At 53.8% G+C, this 23,640-nt stretch overlaps 1 protein-coding gene and 1 long non-coding RNA gene across 2 annotated transcripts in view; one reads left to right on the forward strand and one right to left on the reverse strand.

The window, feature by feature from the left end:
• Window positions 1–9,884: 9,884 nt before the first annotated feature.
• LOC138061416 (uncharacterized) lies at window positions 9,885–17,165 on the reverse strand. The gene is made up of 3 exons (XR_011135156.1): window positions 16,707–17,165; window positions 14,418–14,530; window positions 9,885–10,530 (listed from the first exon to the last, which is right to left on the reverse strand). It is a non-coding gene; the product is annotated as an uncharacterized lncRNA (long non-coding RNA).
• Window positions 17,166–18,244: 1,079 nt separating this feature from the next.
• Window positions 18,245–23,640, forward strand: part of TBX5 (T-box transcription factor 5) — a 39,729-nt gene continuing 34,333 nt past the window's right edge. The window contains exons 1-3 of the mRNA XM_068911004.1: window positions 18,245–18,509; window positions 20,899–21,074; window positions 22,990–23,084. Coding sequence (XP_068767105.1) covers window positions 18,491–18,509; window positions 20,899–21,074; window positions 22,990–23,084 — 290 coding nt within the window. The 5' untranslated portion in view covers window positions 18,245–18,490. The remainder of the gene's footprint in view (window positions 18,510–20,898; window positions 21,075–22,989; window positions 23,085–23,640) is intronic.

Below are 23,640 nucleotides of genomic sequence, written 5' to 3' on the forward strand. Positions count from 1 at the left end.
ATGAGATATGAGGTAGATGAGATATGAGTAGCAGAAACAGCCAGATGATGCAGGTGAGCTGTAATCACAGCGGGTGAAGATCCGCAGGGGAAGGTCTCACCTGTGAAGTAGTTCCTATCCACAGGCACTGTGGAGTAGCACTTCTGCCTGGACTGGAATTTAGCAATTTAGGACCGAGTGCCCATCTAGGATGTCACTCTTACTTTGTTACCTTCCACTCTTAGAAACAGGCCGGGCAACAGAAACATCCATCCTACTCTCTCTCCACTGGGCTGTTGCTGTGTGGAGGCCTTAATGGTGTAACCGGGAATGGAATATGTAGCAAAATAGGTACCCTTGTGTTACACAGCCTGTGGGAAGCACTTTGTGCCCTGTTGGGTTTCATAGGACCCGTACTAAGCATGGGTGGACCTGTCCTTATTACCTGCTCTGCAGGAGTGATGGAGACCTGGCCAAGGTCAGGTGGTCACTGTGCTAAGCTCATCACACATATTCACCAGAGCTAAAGAATCTAAAAATTAGACAGTTTAAGCTGGTTGTCTAGGCTTCCTGTGTCAGCAGTGGGGAGATACCAGGACAGGTAGGGGTAAGTCATCCCTACTGTTGCAAACATGTATCTTAGGACTAGACAAAACACTTAGGCTAATCTCTCTCTCTCAACTAGGGACAGATCTTGGGATAACCAGCACAGGCTACATGTCTGAGCAATGGGAAGTCACATTCCCTGAGATGAGTTCCCCTCTGCAGCAAGGCAGCAAAAGGAGGGGCATGAAAGACTGAAGGGTCCCACGCAATTGGTTAGCGGCAAGACAGGAATATACCCCAGGTTCTGTAATTTTGCCATCCCAAGACTTCCACCTTGTTTATTATCCTAATATCCCCTATCACCTTGGTTTATAGGCATTGCACTTCAAATAAAAGAAAGGACAGATGTCAAACATGACTATATAGTGTGTGTAATTGCTTTGTATTTTGATGTCAGACCCCTGCTACTGAAAGATAAGGGAGGGTTGACAGAGTATGAGAAGGGACCACCTGCATCATTGAGTACAGGCACTCACAATTACAGGTGACCATGTAGTAGCCATTTAATCCAGAGGGGTCCCCAGAACATCCACTGCATACACTGCAGGCCATAAAACACTTCCCAACACCCTGTAACAAATTTAAGACTGTTAGTACAAAAGACCAAAAGCCACAAAAACTCCAACATGCATGAGAGATCAAGGGCATTGCCAATGTCCCAGCTCCCAGCAGTAGCAGGGAAATTGTTAGGTGAAAATGTCCAGATGATCTTAGGAAGTGGACCATGGCCCACCCTACAGAGGAAAGCAAGAAAACCTTACCAGTCCCTGCCAAATCTGACCCGAGGGGAAGTTCTTTCCTGAATACAGGCCAAAACCCAAAGTAATTGCACATGTACTCTTTAAAAATGGATTTTGTTTAGGAGAAACACATTGTCATCATCCTGTAAACTGTGCCAAATGTGTGCTAAGGACTTCCCATAGAAGTCAAAATTGAAAGTCTATAGTTTTTTGCAGAAATGCTGCAGTGAGTTAGGTACCTCCATCCCAGCACAACCTGACTGGTGCGAGACGGAGGCCCCTCTGTAGATACCCCAAGTATTTTGGGGTAAGAGGTGTTACTCTCTGGAGATGCTTTTCTCTTGCCAGGACCCCCAGACCGCTATGGTTTATTAGGCTTGTGGCTCATAATCAATCTCGGTCTTTGGAAAGTAAGATAAAGATCTTTGGAAAGTTTAGTCAAAATCATGGCCTAAGGAACTTTGCCCAGGGTTGGTACATCTGTCATGGCTGATTTTGCATAATGCAGCTACTCTCTACCTCTGACAAAATTCGCTCCTATGCACAGGGCTTGTAAAAGCCCTAAGCACCACTTAAATCCATCTAACGGATACTGAAGGACTTGTTCTCAAGGCAAATTTGCTTCTGTTTCCAGCAATCCCAACCCAGTTTCACTTCCTTTTTTCTCTGTTCCTCTCTGATTTGGTTTTCTGCTCTTGGTGACGGCAGTAATTGCAGTGGGAGTTATCTGGGTTGCAGTTTGACCATGTCTGCAGAAGTAGCTGGATTTTTGACCATTCCCCAATAAGACTGCCCCAAATGAGGGGGCTGATAAATCTCCAACCTTTCTTATATAGCCACCTATATCCTCTGGGTGGAGTCAAGAGTGGGGCTGGAAAGAAATGAATAGATGCTCATTTGTTTTCTTATGTCCTTTGGTGAAACCGTGTGATGCTGAAGCCCCCTATTTCCATAGTGGATGAGCCCCTGCAAGGGATCCCAAAGCACTTGCCCTACCCAAGCCCTTAGGACTAAATAGTGACATTGTGAAAGACACCAGGCTACTCCATTTTACATGTGGGACCCCAGATGTTAAAAAAAAGGCCCAGCATTGCACCAAATTAATGATCAGTTCTAGACTTTCCACGCTCTTTTGCCCAATATCTTAGACACAGAGGAGCTCCTTCTACCAGGTGGGGTGGTCTGGGCTAACATGGCCATTCTGTGGCCACAGCTCCTTGGACTACTGCCCTGAGACTTGCTGCAAGCCTGGGACAGCAAGTGCTGCCGGCCCTAAGACTGCACGGTGTAATAAGGACACTTATGCACTAGGGACTGCACAGACACCATCAAACTAGTTCAGAAGCTACCAAATAGGATGGGCAACAGTTGTTATGCTCAGAGTTTCAGAAAGCCCATCCTACTGAATTTGAAGTGGATGCCTAACTCTCTTATCTTGTCCCATAATTGTGTCCTTACTATGATGATCCATGCAGGGAACCAAGATTTTCAGCTCCATGGGTGCTGCAGAGCCCTCCCTGGTGCAGCCAAGGGAGAACAACTCAGAGCAGGGGAGGAGAGATCACAGCTAGAGACTTCCACAGAGTGAGGTTGTAGCCATACCACCACAGGCTTCGTCATCAGTGAACCTGTGCTCCCTGTTCTAGCCCAGGGACCTACCCTTCATTTTGGCGGTACTAAGGAACCTCTTTGGCAACAAGAGAGAGGATGGTAACTCACAGGCAGCCTGAACAGCGGTTGCTATTGGTAATCCAACAGCGTGCTGCTCCACTGCAATCTGGTGGCAGAAAACCTTTGGCAGGGTGCTGTGAGCAGCAGTGGTGTTTCTGGCATGCCTGTCAGTGGTTATCTGAGACAGGGCAACTGGCTGAAACAGAGAGGTGTGTTCATGGTTCTTCCTGGCCCTGGATCTGTTCCCGTTTGTCATCCAGGGCCTGCCTCCTTCTGAATTCACTCTCAGGAAGCTCAGACTAATTTCTGAGCATGCTGAATTTTCTGGCACCTGGTTTTGATGGGAGCAGGTAGCTCTGTTGCAGCTTCCATTCTTGCACCTGGTGAAAGCCAGGAGCAGTGTGGTCCTTGCTCTGAGCCGGGGCAGGGCCAGGCTGGGCTGCTCCCATGACAGGCGATGGCTGCGGTGCCAGCTGGCCCAGGTGGCAAATCCCCTGGCCGACTGGAGAAACGTTCATGGGTGCTGGCTTTTCCCATGTGTGCTCATTCAGCTACAATTGCAAAAAATAAAATAACAAGATTTAATGATAGCTAACCCATTAAAGTTGATGAAGAGCCAAGTGTAGCTGAGAGAGGGTGGGTGTCTGGGTATCTATTTTTTTTTAATAGGAGGATTATATATATGTGTGTGTGTATATATATGTATTTGGAAGGAGCACGTTAAAAGCAAAAGTCAGCGTTAAGTAAAAGCTTGCATGAAAGTAATAAAAATAGCCCAAGTCGGAGTATGTGAGGAGAAGAGGAGGTTGCACTATTTCCATTAAAAATGACTTTTAAACGGTGGTTGAACTTGAAACTTTGACAAGACCGTGTACATCCATTTCAGAGACTGCTCCTGCAGAACAGTGGCTGCACAGCTTTTCCTCCCGAGAACCACTTGCTAATTTTTGTGCCCTTCTTGTGGCTGGGGAAAGTTCACTGAGAAGAGGGATCACGGGATATTTTCCAAAAGATTTGTATAGGGGATCTGCTCCTATACACAAAACAGGCTTTTTTGGAGACTTCGTTTGGGAAGGAGTTGATGGGCTTCTGTCCATTCCTCTTTGTGAGAGTGAAAGTATTTAAAGGTATGCTCCAATGCTTCCTGTTTATGAAGATCCCTGAATACAGGCTTGGCTTTGGGGAAGCTGTATGGATCTTAAAGAGGTTTAATGCCTCCGTGCTTCAGCACCTGCTGAGCCTCGAGGCCGGCTGCTGGAGCACAGCGACGGGCTGCGGGTCCCAAGTGGCCGCACGGTGGGGTCGGGCCAGGACCTTCGCCCCTTCCCATGGTGCTTGGCCGTTCCCACTGGCGCAGGGATCGAGGGGGCCTGACCAGTTGCTTCTCCTTCCGAAAAAAACTTGGGGGAAACCATGCAGCAAAGTCATGGAGTGACAAAAGTCATGAACACAACCCCCAGGTCTCTGTACGCATCCTCGGAAAAACAAACAAACAAAAACAACCCCCCCCTTCTTGCTCTCCATGATTTGTTCTTTTCACTGGTCATCTTTAAGCGGTGATACTCGTTTTACTCAAACGAGTGGGGCCATCCTGCGGGTTGCGGGCCGGCAGCCGGGACAGATCCCAGTCCTTCCCGGAGGGCCACGCACACACGGGGCGGCTGCGCCGGGCTGTAACCCAAAACCAGCCGGGCCGGGCTGGGAGCTCGTCGGTCATTAATAAGCCCGGAGGGGAGGTTCATGCTGGTCTGGCCAGAACAGGCCTCGTGCAAGAAACACTGAGTCAGTCTTAGGGGTCAAGCTAACGCCGACACTGGGCTCTTTGATTGTGTTTGATTCATGTGCGTACACCACTGATAGGTCAGATGGGCCGTTAATTCCCCCCTCCCCCAGGAAAATAAAATAAGATGCAGACCGAGACATAAGCTGAGCGGGCAGCTTCCCGGCTCTCTTCAAGGCTTGTGATCTGAGCTGGCTGCGAGGGCTGCGTGTTGAGAAACAAACGTGTTTCCGAAGCGCTTTGGGTTTTTTTTGATAGCCTGGTGACTGAAATGCACAGGAGGAAAAATAACCCCGTTGATGCGTGCAACAGAGTCGGGCTTGGTCCGCGATGCAGCCGGGGGGGCCGCGTCCGCTGAGCCGCGCCGGGCGGCGGGGGAAGGGGGGACCGGGCGGGGGGCGAGGCTGCAGGCAGGGAGTGCCAGCTTGGGCTTCGCGGCCGGTGCCTGTGGCAAACCGGGCAAAGGCGGCGAAAACGCTGTCGCAGACGGTCAGCTCCGAGACAATCCTGCTTTTAACCTGCTCCGGCCTGCGCTGCGGCTGGGCTGGAGCTGGCGAGAGGCGACGGGGTCAGGAGGCAGCCAAACGCTGGGAACGGGACTTGGAGGGAAATCCATCTGGGCTCGTTCCCTAAATAAAGCGGGGAGGGAAAAGACTCGGCGGGGACCAGCTGCGAATGAGCAGAAACTAGCTGGGAGCATCTGGAAGCGAAACGGCCTGCGGAGCGGAGAGCACCCGGCCCTGCCGGCCCCGGGACGGCGCCGGGGCCCCGCGGCCCCGCTGCGGCGGGGCCCCGGCGAAGACACCCGCTTTGGCGGCTGAAAATAGCGTATGCCGGCACCCAGGCTGGGGAGGCTGCTGTGGGCAAATGACCAATTAGGGAATCTTTGTCAGATTCGGGAAAGCCGAGATAAGTCTCTTTTATCAGCCTATAAAAATACCACTTTCACTTATCTGGAGCTACCTACGCCACACAGCTGCGTGAGCCGGGAGGAGGGGAGAGGAGCCGCTCCGCAGCCAGAGGAGGAGTTAAGGGACGCTTTTGACAGCGAGGGTTTTGGGAGATTCGTGTTTTGCTTGTGCAGAGCGAGCCGCCTTCTCCGCCCTCTCGCGCGGACGAAACGTGCGGGCCCCGCGCCGACCCGGCTCCCCCCGCTGCCGCCCGGCCGGCCGGCTCTTCCCCTCCGGCCGGAGGGGGTCCGCTCCTTCCCTGCCGGCGCTGAGCAGGGCAAAACCTTCCATTTCCCTTCTCTTCTCCTTCCCCCTTCATCATGCCCTGGCCAAGGAGGAGCTCGGCCACACGAGAGAGAAGTAGATGAATTATTAGGGCAAGGCAGAGGTGCGGGATGGGGCTCTGGGGAGGACGAGGCAGGGATTTTGGCTCTGAGCAGGGAAGGAGCAGCCACGGGCAGGGACGGGTGCTTTGCCTCGTGTTAGCATGAGTCCGCGTCTAGCTACGAGGGTGCGCACATTTATGCAGACGCATGCCTATCCGCTGAATCGTGGAGAAACTGGCTCTGTGCCCATTTGTGCATTTATCTTTCGGTGTGTGTGGGTGAATATTCAGATTCATACACCCGTCCTCACCCGTAGCTGCACCCTGAGTACGTGGACTCGTGCATGCGTGTGCCCAGGCATGCCCTGGACGAAGGCAGGGAGAATGCACACGTATGCGGCATCTGTGCAAGCTCCGCACTGAGTGCATCTCTGTAGGAATACCCATACGCAAACAGAGGATCAAGACGTGGAGAGAGTGCTAACATGCGTTCCTACTGTGGGAAAACATGCTGCACTTTGATTATTTTTCTCTGTGGTTTCCAGTCTGTTTGGGCTGTAGGGAAACAATCAGATACAGCGTGGAGAGAAAAAGAAATCAAGAAATCAAGCAACCAAAACGAAACCAAGCCAGTCCACCACAAGGTTTTCTAGGCTTTTGGTTTGGTTTGGTTTGGTTTGGGTTTTTTTGGACGAGGGAGCGTTGGTGGATCCCGCTGAGCAGCCGCAGTGCCGAGCAAGCAAAGCCCCCCCATGCAGAAGTGTGCCCGGGAGTGGTGGGGGGACACGGGAATTCCTATTGCACCGTTTCTCTTTCGAGGAAAAAAATACCATCGCCTTCCGGAGCTGGCGAGGAGGGGATATGTCCCTGGCACTGCGGTGGAGGGGCACGCAGGACCGGGGCGGGCCACCGGGGCGGCCCGCAGCGTGGGATGCCCTCGCGAGTCCCTCGGGAAGAGGCAACACGTGAAGCCATCCTCTCGTACCGGGCCGGTACCTTTTGCACAGATTTGTTGGAAGGGCTTCGAAATTCTTTTCCAAATATAGCCCAGGAGGGCCCGTCTGCCTCCCTCGCTCCGTGTGCCCTTCACCACTGTAACCCGCAGGCTCTTAGGGCAGGCGAGGAGAGATGCGCAGGCAGCAGAGTGGTGATAACGGCAAATCCCCCGTCGGGAGGCGAGCGGTGCCCAGAGGACAGGCCGGCAGCCGGGGCGGAAAATTAAGCCCTGCCCAACGGGGTGATTGTCTCTGTCGCCCCTTTCACCAAAATCACTCGTGAAAGCCTCTGGGCTTGTTTGGCTACCTCCCCGCGCCTCCCGCCCCGGGCTGCCGGGGGCTGCGCAGGGCTGAGCGGGGCGCTGCTTCGCTCTCCCCGCGCTGCCCGGTTTCAAGCAGAAGGGACAAGGGAGGGATTTGTCGCCGGAGGGGACATGTGGAGTCACTCCGGTCTGGAGGGCCAGAGCGGATCGGGGAGGCCAGGACAGGCGTCCGCGTAGGGTGGTGCAGGCGGCGGGTCGTGAGTTTGCGGGTTCTCTGCAGCGAGTCCGCGGGGGGCTGCAGGTACAGCCCGGCACCGCGTTAGCCAGAACCTCACCCGTGCCCCCCTCCGAGGCAAGCTGACCCCTTTTGTCTCTTCTGAAATTGGAAGAGAACTTTGCTCTCGTTTTATTTTATTTTATGTCGGTCTTGTGTGTGTGTGCGGTTTTTGTTTGTTTGTTTGTTTGTTTTTCCTCGAAGGGGAGCTTTTCGTCCTCGTGCTTGACATTTCTGGGCTCTTTCTCCCTTGGTCTCATCTCCTGTCCCGCTGTCGGAGGAAGGGGGAATGCCACCGGCTGCTCTGTCACTGCGGGAGCGGGGAGGGTGAAGAATTTCGCGTTCTAACTTTCCGGCCTAACCAAAAATCTGGAAAATTTCACCCGAAACGCCTTGGAGTGCACAGCTGGGTGGGTCGGGAAGTGCCTGAAGGAAGGAACTGCGCTCTGGGGCGACCACAGTTTGGGGAGAACTCTCCCCACCCCCCATCCTGCTCGTACATGCTGGCAGCTGGGGCTGGATGGAGAAAAGCAAACGGAATCACTTCACTGGTACCAATGCTGCAAGCACTGCATATAGGTATTGCACACCCACCCCGTCCTGTGTGCGTTGTATACATCCAGAAACAGGGCTGTATACAGGGCAGAGACAGGCGTTCCACGTGGCGTTTCAGCTTGTCGCGGGTGGATATCGCTGTGTAAATGCTAGTGTTTCTGTCCCAGTGCCTGCCAGCCCGCTGCCGGGCGAGTAGCAGCACTCTTGTCTCCGAGCGCGATCTTGCCAGATTCCTCTGATTTTCGCAGGAAATACTGCCCCGCAATATTGACGTCCAACGCTTAACGACTTCTATAGAGGGGAAGCGAAGCGCGGAGGTCGTGCAGCCCCCGGCGCCTGTCGCCGGGCCGGGGCAAAGCAGCGCTGGCCGGTCCCTCCCGGGGCCGCCCCGGTGCCCCGAGCCGCCGCCGCCCGGAGCGGGCGCAGCGCCGGGCACTCGAGCCCCAAAAGCCGCCCGGCAGCCGGGGGCTGAACGGCTCCTCAACGGGCCCTTTCTCGGTGCACCTTCAAAGACCATTTCTTTTAATAGTGCGTTTTGTCGCGATTTTTTTTCATTATGAAAGGCTCTGTCTGGGTTTTTTTGTCCCCCATCACGTTTTTATAGTGAGATCAAGGACAAGCTTGCTGTGTTGCGTTGTGATGGTGGGTCTTTGTTTTATTTTATTTTATTTTATTTTATTTTTCCAAATTCTCTTTGGGTTAAAGCTCTAAAAAGTTCGCAGTTTTGCCGGTGCAATTAAGAGAGAGAGGGGGGGGGGGATCTTGATTGCTTCTGCTCGTTCTGGTCGCTTCGGAGGTGGTTGGGGGGGGGGCGGGAATTGATTTTAGATTCCTCTTTTATGTTGGGTCTGGTTTCTGGTGATTAAATTTCTCTCTTATGTGGACTGAACCTACGGATAACTGATTAATAACATGCCACTTGGCGCCAACACGGGGTCTCGAGGCCTTTAATCGGCAAGATGCACAAGAGAACAGAGAGAAACACAGAGCAGGACAAACTCCACCAACTATTTTAGCCTGCTGTTCTCTGCCTCTGCGGATTTTTTTTTCATCTACTCAGTATTTCCTGCTAAACTCGTAAACTTTATTTGATTTACAGCTATTTCATGAACCTGCTTAAACTAACATGTGTTCCGTCTTGTCCAACTGAATCATAAAAAACAATCTTGGATCCAAACGAGATTTCTTTTTTTTAGAAAGGAGTTATTAATGACAGAAAATAGGCATTGTCTTGAACAGCGGTTACTCCGGCCTGCGGAGCAGGGAAGTTCGCGGCTTGTGCGCCCGGAGGCGGCAGCGGGGCTCCGCTCTGCCAGGTAGCGCTCGGCTCTGCCCGGGGAGCGTTTCGCGTGGAGATCTGCGCCCTCTTTTCCCCCAAAATAATCCTTCGTTGGAAATGAACGATTTCCAAGCATAGGCTACCAAAAATGTACTCACAAAAGGCACAGAGCCCAACTCCTTTGTTCACAGCCCTTCCCACACCCGGAGACACGCACTGCAGCAGGTAAAAACGTACATCTCTCTCCAAAAAACAGAAGTGCACGAAACGAGTTCCTAACGTTTTCTCAAATGCGTGAAGGCATTTGCTCTTGTACGCAGACAGCCACTTCTAGAGCTATATCAAAACAGACGAGCGCGTATGCAGCATAAACGCTGAGCGTACGTGAAACGCAGGTATCAATCTACGGCAATATGTAGATAGACGCACACATATGCGCATACAAAATAAGCTTCACCAAGCCGAGTGCCAACAAGAGTATTTATTTTCACCCAAATTCTCAGTCTCGTTCCCGAGCCGACCGGTTTCTGTGCAGGAAAGCTCCCTGGCACAGCTACCTGAAAGGCGCAGGCTGAGGGCACCTAAGCACAGCTAGCAGGATAAAGCCGAGGCGCTTTGATTGCAAATGTTATCGGTCCTTCCCGCACACCACTGTGTCCCTGCCCGTTTGCAATGGACTTCCCTTGCGCGGTCGGCTCTGCCTCCGCGCGCTTTGCCTCCGCGGCCGCGCAGCGCACCCAGGGCCCTTCCGTAGCGGCATTTCTTAGACCTCCCCCATCCCTTGCGTAAAGGCTATCTCTTAGGTGGAGGAAAGACCCTCGTTTTCCTTCTCTCCCCCTCCAACTTGTTTTTTTTTTGTTTTTGTTTTAATGCAATAAATATGCGCTGAAGAGAACATTGACAAAAAAATCGTGGAAGTTGTTTGCGTAATATATACATATATCTGAGTTTTAGCTGTGAGGACGAACTTTTTTTGGGGGGGGGTGGGGGGGATGCTTTAGCACAAACGCAGGTTAATCTTCATTTCTATGTGCTGTCCGTGCTCTGGGGCTGGAAGCGGGGCTGGCTGAGCACACAGCGCCCGGGTCTCGGCGCCCGAAATTCCCGGGTATCCTGTTAACATAAAGGATATAGTCACAACAGATTGGACAGGCTTGTCTGCGCTTTCGCTCTGCGTTACTTAGGGCAGGGGAAAGAAAGGGAACGGCGGCAAGGAAGGGGCGAAAACGGAAAAAGGAAGAAGGGGGGAAAGATTGATTGGAAAGAAGGAAGGAGAAAGAAAAATGAGTTGGAAAGGAAGGGAGGAAGAAAGCAAGCGGGGCGGCTTGCCGGGATGACGGAGCGGTGCGAGTGACCTTCGCTGTCCCCTCCCCGCGCTAAGTGCTTGTCCCTCCGAAGCAGCCGGACCGCAAGTGGGATTAAGGGCCGGTCCTGACTCGTGTTATGGAAAAGGAGGGTAAAGAAAAATCACAGGTGTTGCTTGGGCAGCGTTTTCCAGTGACTGATTCAACCCGTTCTGGTTTGGGTCCTTCTCCCCACCCCCCGAACCCATCCCGCCCCCCAGCTCCCCCTTCCAAGGTCATTGCAAGATCACTTTCAGGCAAAGACCCGGGGCACTGAAGACTTTCCTCCTCTTGCCCCTTTAGCTTTCTTCCCAGGGCGGGAGAGAAGGCCTTATCTGCTTTTGTTTTCTCCTTCGGCCCGAGATAAAGCCCTGATTGACACCCTGTTTGGCAATAGCAGATTAGCGTTTCTATTCTGGCATCAATAATGCGCCTTTCTCCCGCGGGAGCATTAGGCATTGATTAGGGTGGGGAGGAGGAATATAGAGACCCTGAAACCAGGACCAAAAAATCGCTCCTGGAAGGGGAAAAGCACGATGTGCAGGCTAAGGTCGCCTTGCCTTGGGCAGCGCAGGGCCCAGGGAAAAGCTCGGGGAGGGCGCCGAGCCCGGCTCTCCCAGGAGCATCTCCGGGCCGCTCCCGGCTGCAGGTCGTCCCTGCGGGATGGATGCCCTTTTGGGGATAGAGAGAGGAGAGAAAAATAGGTGCCTCTTGCTCCAGGGGTGGTGCTCGCCTGGCGCTGGCCGGCCCCCCTCTTGCTGCCCTCCCTGGTGCCCATCTGGGACCTGCCGGCGGCGAAAAGGGGCACCAGGAGACCCCGCGCCCCCGGCCCGCGGGGCGGCTGCGGCAGTGCCGTGGGTTAGACCTGCAGCCCGCGGTCCTCCGAGGGGCAGAGCTGCGTGGCAGCGCCCTGGCCGGGAACAACAGCCCCACGGGTCACGCGTGGGAGAGCGGCGAGCCCCGCCGCCGCTCTACGCATGTGCGCAGCCGCCGTGAAAGATAGCACTGTGCCTGCACAATGCGGGGCTTTTCAGCCCGCCTGTGTTTGCCCGTCTGTTTATTTTTTTCATTTTCGTCACTATTTTAAAGTCTCGAGTTCACCTGGGAAATTAATGGGCTGAAGGGGGAAGAAACGCTTTTTAATTGCAAGGTTTTTTTTTAATTTAAAGTAACGAGAACGACGGGAAAAAGGACCCCAAACCACAAACTTTAAAAGAAAAGTGCTGTTCACCTGCAATTAAAAAAATAAAATAAAATTAAAAGCTCGATCCAAGTATCTGCCCCCGAAGGGTCTTATAATCATACACATTCTAGACTACTAAAATAGTTTTGCAATGGAAAGACTGACACTGAGCGAACTATGTTGGCGAGACTTTAACACAAACATCACTCTGATAAACCCTCAAATCAATGCAGGGAGTCACTGCCCCGGCAATTTAGAAAAGTTAATGGACTGAAATACTTCCAGAGATGGTGATTATGTTAAATACTTGTTTTCTCCCAGGTGCGTATTGTACCGAAGCGATATACGGCCAACAAGAAAGAGTTAGGAATAAAAGGCGAACTAATCAGAGAGGAGGCGAGAGGAAGTAAATTTTCTAAAAATTGAAGGAAAGCAAAAATAATAAAAAAAGAATTATAGAATACTCTTGCCGTGGAGGTCGGAAAGACCTGCAGTCTCTGCAAGAAATGGTGGTTAGAAAGCTAGAAATGCCGACGTATTTATTTCTTACAAACTCCCAGCCGGGCAGATGCGCGCTGCACTGTTTCCCCGTGCAATGTTATCACTGGGAGCAGCGGGACTGTGGGCGAAATGCAAACGCGTTTCGATTTCGTAAAGACATAGCAAGAAGTGATTTTAAAGGAGGGGAGGAATGAGTTCATGCTAGGCACTATTTCTTACTGCTGACATCCCGACCCCACTCCAAGCCAACACCCTTGCGATGCCCTGCTTCTTCCAGGGTAAAACTGGGATGAAGAAATATCAAGGGCTACAGCCACCCTCCTAAGTTTGCAGGCGAGTCTACAGCCATGAGGTCCCGAAAAGCAGGGGAGCCCCGCTGCCTGCGGCCCCCGGGCAGGGCGGCCGGCCCGGGCTGCCGGGGCCTGATCCTGTGCTCCTGAAAGTGGTGAGGAGCAGGGAGCCAGCCCAGGGGACGCATGAGGCGCTGCCAGAGCTCAGCAGACCTTTTACCAGATATAACCCCCCCCCACCCCTATAGTTAAGCGCCCAAGGTGTCTGTGGCTGCAGGTCTGCAGACCCCGAGGTACTGCTACGCATGCAAAAGCGGGGCGAGGTAAGTGGCACAGGCGCTGCGCACACGTTTACGCACTCGCACACGCATTTTGGGTGTGCACAGCAGCAGATTTGGGCACCCTCAAGGGGTCGATCGCCAAGAATAATGACACCGAATTGCGCGGAGCGTGTAGCCAGACTGATACTTGTGCGCACCCAAAATGTGTGTGTAAAATGTATGTATAGGAATGTAAATATTCACGCCTGTGTATAATCCATGGGGCATAGCTGGCAGGCACTCTCATAAATGCTGTTGTGCGAGCGTACATAACGATTTAATTATCTACAGACATCCCCACATACATTTTTTGTGATGTGTGTGTATATGTGTGTGTGTATATATACACCCACATATAAACAGACACGCATATTCACACGTATCTATACGCCTGTACACTCACCCGTGTTACGTAGTCAGTCTGCATACATAAAATATGTGTAAACGCCTCAGCAAGGAAAAGACATCGTACGTGTGTAGTTGTAAACTGTGCGTGCATGTGCACCCGCACTCATAAGTGCATGCATACGTCTATGCATTCATATTAATACACATATATATTTATATATATGCCCATGTGTAGTATCGCTCGTGTTGCTTGGATTTTACCCATACCGGGCTGTGTTTGGCAGCCCCAGATCTGAACGACCACAAGTGTCCAACCTGTTTAAGCAGGGCAGTTTGGGGCTCCAGTTATAGACGGAAAGCGGACGGTTTCCAGCCCAGGCTGGCTGTTTTGGGGCTTGGCAGAGGTGAAGGCAATGCCCCCCCGTCCCCGCTGCTTGGGGCCGGGGGACTTGGCAGGGCACTGGGGAGGTCTGGCGTGTGGGGAGAGACTTGTTTTTCATTTTGGGCTAAGCCTTCAGGGCTTATTCTGCTTAACCAGCGCCAGCACCTGTGGGAAGTAAATGCCAGCCTGGCTGCCCGCAGGTAGAAGGAAAAGACGTTGCAAAGCGCAGCGAGTATCCTCGTGCTACTGGTGAATTTTCCCGGCATCCCATTTATTTTGGAGCGGGGACTGAGCCCCTCGGAGGGGTCCGGGGGTGCCGTGAACTGGGCAGCGCGGCCGGCACCAGCCGTCGGGGGTTGCTTCCCCGTCCTCCCCGATGCCGCTTTCCTCGGGGCTGGGGCTTGTCGGCAGGGCCCGGCTTTTGGAGGAGAGGGCAGGTCAGCCGGGTTTATCTGCACTGCTGGGAAAGGAGTTGGGAGCAGCCAAGGGAAAAAGTGGTGAGGGGAGAGTTCACCCCACGGGGTAAAAAGCAGGGAAATACTCACCGGAGAGCCCCCGTGGGGAGGGCAAGGCTGCGCTGAGGCCCCTTTGGGCCGGAGCAGAGCTGGGGGCTCCCTGGCTGTGGACACTTACCGTCTCGGCAGCGTCCGGATCCTGCAGCAACTTCTCGCTCTTCCTTAGGTGTTGCTCTCGATTTTCTCGCTCCCGCTTTCTCCTCCTCCTCCTCCTCCTCCTCCTCTCTCCTGCTGTTGGAGGAAACAACGTTTCAGCATCTTTTGCGGAATCTTTATGCGGCCGCGCCGCGAGCGCATCGCAAAATCGCTCCAGGTTGAGGGAGCGTGTGGGAGAGGAATGGGAAATGCAGGGGAAGGCAGGGAAAGGCGCCGGGCGGCTCATCTGCAGGCACTCCCTGGAGCTGGAGGGATTGGAGTTTTTTTTTCCCCTTGTCAATTTGATTTGGCAAATAATCGCCTCGATTTACTACTTTTTTTTTTTTAATCAGAGCAAATAATTGGTTCCCGAAGCACACTTGAATCTGTGCAAATAACCAGGTTATCATATGCTATATATAGCCTGGCGTGTTTGCTTGCAGAGGCGCCTGAACATTCATTTGACAAGTTTCCTGTTCACTCTAATAGCATATAAAAAAAATTAAGCTAGATAGTGCCAATACCGTTGGATTAATTGGCTGATCTTGGTGAACCGGGAGCTTTTCTACTCATCTCCCCCTTTTTTCAGTCCAAGAAAGAGCGGGACTTTCCTGGAATTTCCAGTCGCTCTGTGCCTTCTTGGATGGTACAGATTCACGTATGATATACACCCCTTCACGCACACATATATATACATATATATGTGCATGTTTTGTGTATCTTAGTGTGTGAATAGATGTGTGTGTATATCTATATGTGCACACACATGCACGCACACAGGCGCACACACACACACATATATATATACATCTGCGAGCGCACACACAAACATAGTCAGCCTAGTAGTATTTTGCATTGCACTGTGTGGTTTCTTTGCAAAAAAAAAAAAAAAAGCAGGAATCTCACTGATAGGGCTTTAAAAGAGGAGAATAATACAAATTAACCTTCCATTCCTGCTGCAGTCAACCATGACAGAATAGGCCAGTTGCGTGGTTGGTGACGTCTCTGTGTCCTATAGGAGCAAAGCTCGTGAGATAGCAGCTATCGCCTTGAACTCTCTTTATTTTATTGGAGTATGGCTGGTAATAAACAGTAATATTTAATTTGTCTGAGACCACAAATCGGCTTCTAGCTGGAAGACTCCTTCGCCTTGACATATACAGTCTTAGAGAGCCTGGACTTGCGGTCCTTTTCCCAGCTTTTTTTTTTTTTTTTAATTCCTTGTTCACCCTCCCCCCCCTCCCCAACCTGCAGACGGAAATAAATTCGGTTTATTTGCATCGTTTTCAGCTTGTCTTCAAGGTGTTTGAGAGCTAGTTTGGAACTGAAGAGGTGAGTGCTTCCTTTGCAGCAGTAGAGCTTTCTGAAGCCGTGGGCAGTAGCCGTGTTTAATGTACGCTGTGGCAACTTAGAGATTTTCACTTTTGCCTTTCTTTCTGGCGAGGGGAGGGAAGTTGGTGCTCTCTCTCGCTATCAGCCGGGAGCAATCCTTTTCCTCTGTGCTATTATTATTATTACTACTACTATTACTATTACCGTTATTATTATTTTGACCTGTGCTTTACAAGGCTGCTCTCGGCGAGCCGCACAGCAGCGGGGCGAGCCTTCCGCTCCGAGCACACGTGCAGTTTTGGGCAGGGGTTTAGCGCTGCGGAGAAGCAGAGGGCAGGAGCCTGCGTTTCTTCCCCTTCGGCTGGGAACTTTCATTGAGAAAATCCGGGGGAAGGGCGAGCTCCCAGCAGCAGCAGCAGCAGCAGCAGCAGCAGCAGCAGCAGCAGCAGCAGCAGCCGCCCTGCGATCGGCTGCTTTTTTCGGTTCGCACCTCTGAGAGCCGCAGCCGAGCGATGGGAAAGGGGTTTGCAAGACGCACAACATGCACACTCGCGCCAAGGCCGACGATCGGGCTGCTTCCGACAACGCTCGCGTTATCCGCGGGGTGGGGGGGGGAACCCACGATTTGCTCGCTCGTTTGTTTGTGTTTGGAAAGGCTCCACGTCTCATTTCCCTCGAAAAATAATGAAATATGGGACAAGCTTTGTTCTGTTTGTTTAAGTAGTATTCTCTGGCTTATTCTCTGTGGTTACAAGTGCAGCTATTTTATTATTATTATTTGCAACCGTTTACTGTTCCCTGTTTCTTCTCAAGGAGCTATTGCCCTGGCGTGCACATGAAGAGGGTTTAGGAGATGCCAAACTACACCCACACACGCACCCCCTCCCTCGACATAGACACTCACCCACACAGACATTTCGCCCAAGTGTTTTCTCCTCACCTCAAACTTTCAGAGGGCTCCAGCGTTATCGCGCCAGGGCTCTGCCCTGCGAGAGCTCTGAGCAATAGCTGATTTGCTGAAACTTCCCGTGAAATGCGAAAGAAATGACCGAGAGGTGGAAAAGGGAGAAGGGACTGGGGGGGGGGGGAAGAAGAGGGTGGAGGAAAGAGGAGGAGGGTGGGCAGAGTAGATCTAAACCATGCCATTTATTCCAAGTCTTATCAAAAATCCGCCTCGCCAATCTGGTTCTCTTCAGACTGCAGAATGCGACAGGGAGGCTGTTTACCCTGCGCTGACCTATTCAACTTTACCCTCAAAATAATACATTAAAAAGAGAGCGAGAGGGAGAGAAGGAAGATGCAGATAAACCCACATCCCCGCTCCTCGCTGACGGCTTGATTATTTGAATATAGCCGAGGCTCGGAGCTTTGTATATCTTTGCTCTCGCCGGGGAGTGGGGCGAGCATTCCCGCTGGCTGGCGGCAAAGGTGGTGCTTGGGGTCGGCGGGGGGGGGGTCGGGGGGGAGCGGTCCGAGGGAGTGAAGAAGAGGATGGAGTGGGGCAGAGGCAGTGAGTGAAGGATCTCTGATGCCTCTGCTGTTACAATAACAGGGACAACAGCCCGCCCCCCTCCCCCCCCCCACTATGGTCCACCTTCACTGTATTTCGGTCCCATTCCGCCGTGTTTCAAGCCCAGGCAGCTTTTTGCAGGTTATACCGATTAGCTGACTCCATTTGGGTCAGGGGAGCTCTTCTCTCCGACACCCCCCCCCCCCCAGCCTCCGAGAGTATTAGCAAATAGAGATAGAGATTGGTTTAAATACACCTCCAGGCTGCCTCTGAGGGCAGGGGCGGTTGGGGGGGGTCGTGGGTGGGTTGAGGTTGGGGAAGCCAGCGATTTATTTAAAGGTGGCGTGCGGGAGAATGGGGGGGCTTGGGGATATTCCCAGGCGCTGGATTTTCTCTTTGGTTGGGAGAGATAGATGGAAGAGGAGGGAGCGGGGAAGGAGGTAAGGAAGGGGGGGGGAAGGGTTGCTGGTGAGTTTGATGATTGTCTTTGTGCCTTGTTCTTGTTTGCCGGCCAGAAAAATAGGCTGGAAAAGGAGGTTTGGGGGGGGGAGGGGGTGGGGAGGCAGGGCTGTGTGTGAGTGAGTCTCTGCGGAGCAGGATCCCAGCTGGTTGGGCAGTGGGTCCCAGCACTCGGTGAGCGGAGCGGGAGGACGAGCCCACGTCACCGCAGCGCGCTCCGCTCCGCGCCGCGCAGCGCAGCGCAGAGCGCCCGGCTCCGCGCAGCCCCGGCAGCAGCGCCCCGCTGCAAACCTGCCTGGAGGAGCGGCTGCTGCCAGCCTGCCCGAAACTTTTTTTTTAAGGGGTGCTGTTTTCTTTTTCCTCTCTTTCCTCCTCTCCTTCTCCCTCTTTTTTTTGGGGGGGGAGGGGGGAGTAGGAAGAGTGGGGTGGGGAAACTGTATCTTCCAGATCAGGCTGAGAAAGAGGTGGGGGTGGGGGCTTTATCTTGGTCTCAGGATCCTTTCTAGTGCGTCTGACAACCTGGAAGTGTTTGGAGAGAGCAGGGGAGAGAGAGAGAGAGAGAGAGAGCGAGCGAAGCAGGCAAGCAGGCTTGCGTTGGATAGATTTTTTTTCTTCCAGGCTGGGTTTTCACATGCTGATCTGCAAATAAATAAATAAAAGGAAATATGCACACGAGAAGCCTGATCCCATTGTAATTTCCGTTGCAAAGGGGGAAAATATACACATACATATATATATGGAGATGCATTGATTGCATGGAATTCAACAAGCAAGGTAACAGCTCTTCCATTGCCATGTATGTTCGTCGGTGTCTGTAATATGTGTGCCTGCGTGTGCGTGCGTGTGCGACCGAGGGAGAGCGAAAGTGGCTGGCTGGGGTCATTGTTATACACATATTGTCTTTGCCGAGGAACGGCAAGGCCTCGAGAGCCGAGGGAGAAGCGGGGCCGCGGGGGGCGGCTCTCCCCAGCTCCCTCCTGCGCTCCCGGGGCTGCGTGCGGGGCTGGGGACCGGGGGCGTGCGGGGCGAACCCAGGCACAGGCTGGAACAAAAGGAGAAGGCTTTTTTTTTTCTCCCCCTCCCTTGCAAACCCATTTGGTGCTACTTTAGCAGCGCAAGATGCATTTTTCATACAGCCATCGCGGCCTGGTTCTGTCAAGCTCCATTTCTTCTCAGAAGCTCTTTAAAGGGGAAAAAATTAGAAGCCACGGATCGCCAATTGCTCTTAGTTGTTGCTTTATTTTTTTGCCGCCTCACCTCCCCCCTTATTTTTTTTAATCTGCTTAATTATGCCTGGGCCCGCCGACGTGTGGAGAGCGTCTCGGAAGCTCGCTGGAGACATTCTCCCCTGCGCTGCCATATCTGGGTCCCTCTTTGTTTTAATAAACGTGCCTTTTCCCGCACCCGCCCCCTAACTTTGCCAGCTCAGGGTGAATAATAGATCCAAGCTGGAGGGAAATCGATTAAAAATGTATAGCCAGCATTTCCGAAGCTGGGGGGGGGGGGGGGGGGGGGGAAAGCCAAACCCAACAGCACAGGAAAAGAGGAGGAGAGGCAGAGAAAGCCTAAGGAGGCCTCGGGGTGGCTACATGCGTGCCCCCCGCGCCCGCGGGGTGTGCGCGGGCTGCGGGCGCTGCTCCCCGGGCCGCGGGGACGGAGCGGTTGCAACGGGACGCAAGGGGCGGCCAGGCCCTTGCTTCCAACGATCTTGAGGTGCGGAGCTGCAGTCCCTTCGCTTTTTGTCCTTTTCAATTTTATATATATATATATGTATATGTGTGTGTGTGTGTGTGTGTGTGTGTGTATATATCTTGCCCACCACTCGCAGGGAAGATGTTTTTCTTCCCCCTCCTTTCCGCTCCCGGTTTTTCCTCTACATTTAAAGGAGAATTGCCTTTTTTTTTTTTTTAAACACGGCTTTTAAATGTTGTTGCAGGGAGAAAGGAGAACTCATTTCAGAGCATTCTCAAGTACTTAAAAACAATATTGTCTCCATATGGTTGGCTTTTCAAAAACGAATCCCCGTCTTTGAAACATGCAAGAGAGATTTTTTTTTAAAGCTACTAAAACTCTAAACTGATAAGAACAAAAAAAGCCTAACAGATAATTCAATTGCTTTTATCGTATTTTGATGTTTTGAAACTTTTACCATTCCTGATAGAGTAAAGAACTTGTAAAACTACATTAAAATGAGGGTCTTCAAAACTCACTGATGTTACTTGCATTAGTTGTAAGCTTAAAAATACAGCGTGGGGCTTATTTTCTCGGTTAGTGCAGTTTTACTCTGACGTTATGGCTCAGTTCACTTCAGCCCCAAGTGCAAACCACGTTCACGTTACCTTGCACAACATCTCGACTGACCGATTTATTTACACTTTTTTAAAAAAATCATAATCTCGTCCATCCAACGCTGCTTTACGTGCAACTTGCAACTCTCTGCGGGAAGGGATGGTGGGGGGGACCGCTTTTCTTGCAGGAAGGTCGCGCTTCGCGGGGGTGCAAGTCGCCAGCGAGAAGTTTAATTTTCTTTGAAAATGAGGTTATATAATGTGCATCACGTGTCACCCGCATTTGCCTGTTTGAAACCGGGAGGTGAAAGTTCCCACCTCCCTCGGAGGAATGGGGATGTTTTAAGCCACCTCGGCTGCAGCGAGCCCGGTCTCTGCCCGCGGCTCCGGCAGCGGTCAAAGCTCAGGGAAGGCCGTGCCATCCGCCCTGGACGCTGCGCTTAGAAAAGTCAGTTGTGTGATGAGTTGCTCGGTCCACGACCAGGCTGCCCACCTCCTCCCCGTCCTGCCAGACAGACCTAGCTCACGGCTTCCCGGGAGGGCAGCCGAAATATGCTGTTTACCTTTTGCAAAAGATACATTTAATAATACCGCCTCCCCTCTCCCCTCCCCCACCCCAAATCCTATCATCCCTTGCGGGCCGCGATAATAAATAAAAGTCTTTATTTCTCCCTCACCAAAAGTTAAAGGGCCTTGTTCCCTCCCCAGGCAGCTGGAAGTGAGTTGCGGGCAGAGAGGGTTTGTCGGACGGGCTGCCGCAGCAGCCGCATCCAGCGCTCCTTCTCTCTCTGTGCATGTGCATATATATTTTATTAAACGTCAGCTTTGACTTATGTGTCTCTTATCTCTGCTCTCTCCCCGATGTGTGCCTGCAGCGGGGGATTCGGCGAAGGAAGCTCGTAACATGGCGGATACGGAGGAAGGCTTTGGGCTCCCAACCACGCCGGCTGACTCCGAGTCCAAAGAGCTGCAGGCTGAAACCAAGCAGGACACTCAGCTGGGGGCCACCAGCAAGTCGCCCACCTCTCCCCAGGCAGCCTTCACCCAGCAGGTAAGGACCTGGGCACAGATGCGCTCCTCTTTCTCTCCCCCTCGCTCTTTTTTTCCCTTCTCCGGGTTTTTCCCCCCCAATATCTGCTCAGCTGTGTCTCTGTTCCTGCTATGGGTAGAGATGAGTCATTTTAGGCCCCACGGGACTGAAAACTTACCTGATTGTGGAAGCTGTAGTCCTGTTCCTGCTTTGATATTGTGTGTGGCGGTGTTCGCTCCTAAAAGCGCTGGAAAACGTTATATACGCGTGTATCCTGGGCTGCGTGGAAATGCACGCGCTCAAAATAGCGGAGATAGGCGCACGTTTACCCAGCGAGAGGCACCCACACGTATAAGCGCGGCCGTCCACGCTGCCGTGCGCAGACGCGCGCACACACACAACCGCGTTCGCGTACGCCTATGTACCTTCACCTTTACAACAACGCCCGCGCGTGTCTGTGTGACCCATAATCACGCCATCCGCACAGGCGTACGCATGCACATACAAATATTTGGAAAGCCGCTCGCACATACACCCCGCACAGCTCTGCCCGCACACGCGGATGGGCCCCACGGTAACTGCGTGCGGACGTCACGCGTGGGCACCCCTGCACAGGCCCGGGCCCACTGGCAGCCACGCATGCGGCGGGGCCCTGTCGCGCTCCCAGCCTCCCGGGGGTGGGTGTCTCCCCCAGTTTCCAGCCGCAGAGTCCCCCCCGCTCGCGGCATTGCGTGTTCCTCGGGGACACTCGTGGGCTCCCACGCCGCAGCCTCCGGCCGCGGCTCACAGCTGACCCCGCCGCTGCCGAGGAAAGTAGGCCAGGGCGCCGGCGGGCCAGGCGGCAGCGCGGCTCGTCCTCCGCCGCCCCCCCCCGGCCCGGCTCAGCCCGGCTCGGCCGGGCCTGGCTCGGGCGGCGCCGAGCGCAATCGCGGCGCTCCGCAGCCCCGGCGGCAGCGCGGGAGCAGCGAGCGGTTTTTCCGCGGCTGCGGAGCGTGGTGGGGTGCCGCGGGGGAAGGCCTTCCAGAGAGCCCCGCTTATTTCCTCGCAGGTAAATACGCGGGAGGAAAATCCAGGCCGGGTGCCGCTGTTAGGGAGAACCTCCGCGGGTGTCCGTGTAGGTGTGGGCATGCCCACGGCGTGCAAGGTGCAGCGTGTGTCCGTGCTTTCGGCGTGGGCGTGCAGCCGAGCCGGGAGAGACGTGGGGATTTGGAAACCAAACCACGATGCGTTTAGGAGGGGGATTTTAGTTCGATGTTTGGTCAGGGGCTGCGGGGAGAAACGTGTCTTGTGTTTTGCGGGGCGGGGAGGTCCGCTTTGCTGTTCCGGGGGCTGCTGGGGAAGGCTGCGAGGAACGCAGGCGCTGGCTGCGCTATTGTCAGGACCGCGTCGTGACAGCGTTCCCCCCGCGCGATAATCGCCGACACGGGCCCGCTAGGAGATCAGCCTTCTGGGGTGTGGGCTGGGGGGGTTAATAAAATTAGCGTACGAGAGGAGCAGAGATCACATCCATTAAGGCGTGTGCGCGGGACCCGGTTCGTTCCCGCGTCCTATAGAAGCGGGAGAGTCGGCGGGTGTAAATCATTCATCGGAGGGGTGTAAATCTCCTGCAGCTGGCTCCTGACACCAGCTGAGGAGCTGGGCCGGAGCAGAGGGGTATTTCTCGCAGCGGCGGGCTGGGCTGGGGACCGCAGGGGCTGGAGCCGGCCCAGGACCTGCCGGGTGGCCCCTTCCCAGCGAGGCCCGTAGGATCCTGCAGCCGAGCGCCCTTGGCTCGGCATCGGAGGTGCCGGCCTGAAATCCCCTTCTGTACCCGGCTTTGGGAAACCTCTGTCAAAAGAGCAGTTTTTTTTTTCTCCGGGAATCCCCCGAGCCCTGCACCGCGGGCCGGGCTCCGCGGGGAGCTCGGGGGCTGATGTTTTCCCTTCCTCCTTTGCAGGGCATGGAGGGGATAAAAGTGTTTTTGCACGAGCGGGAGTTGTGGCTGAAATTTCACGAAGTGGGGACTGAGATGATTATAACAAAGGCTGGAAGGTAAGAGACGGACCGCAGCGGTGGAGAGCGGAGCCTCCCCTTCGCGGGAGGAAGGCGACCCACGCACCCCGCGCCCCTCTTTGTGTCTGTGTGTCTGAATCTGTCCCCGTTTCTGCGGATGTTCGTGGGGAGGCTTTCGCAAACCTGCACGGCTGCGTGCACTTTTGTGTTCGAGTGTCCCCGCGCGCGCATTTCCCAGGCTGCGTGCCTGGAGACACGCGTGGGGAGGTGCCTCAAGCGTGCGTCTGCAGCGGGGCGTGAGACGCGGTGTTTCCGCGCGTGTCTCCACGCACACATAAGGCTCAAGCACAGTCTCTGTCCCCAGCGCCGCGGACGCAGGTTCACTCACGTCCTTTGTGCGCGCTCGCCCACGGACCACGGCGGACGCAGCTCCCTCCGCGGGTGGCTCCGCGCTGCGCAGCGCGGCGGCGCCGCTGGCGGCGGCCCCGCGGGGCTGGCGGTGGCCGGGTGGGAGCCCTCCCTGGGCGGATACGGTCAGAAGAAATTGTTTCTTCTGGCTTCTTTCTTAACCAGAACAGTTGGATCGTTAATCCTA

Source organism: Struthio camelus, chromosome 17 (genome assembly GCF_040807025.1).
Source record: "Struthio camelus isolate bStrCam1 chromosome 17, bStrCam1.hap1, whole genome shotgun sequence".
Lineage (NCBI taxonomy): Eukaryota > Metazoa > Chordata > Aves > Struthioniformes > Struthionidae > Struthio > Struthio camelus.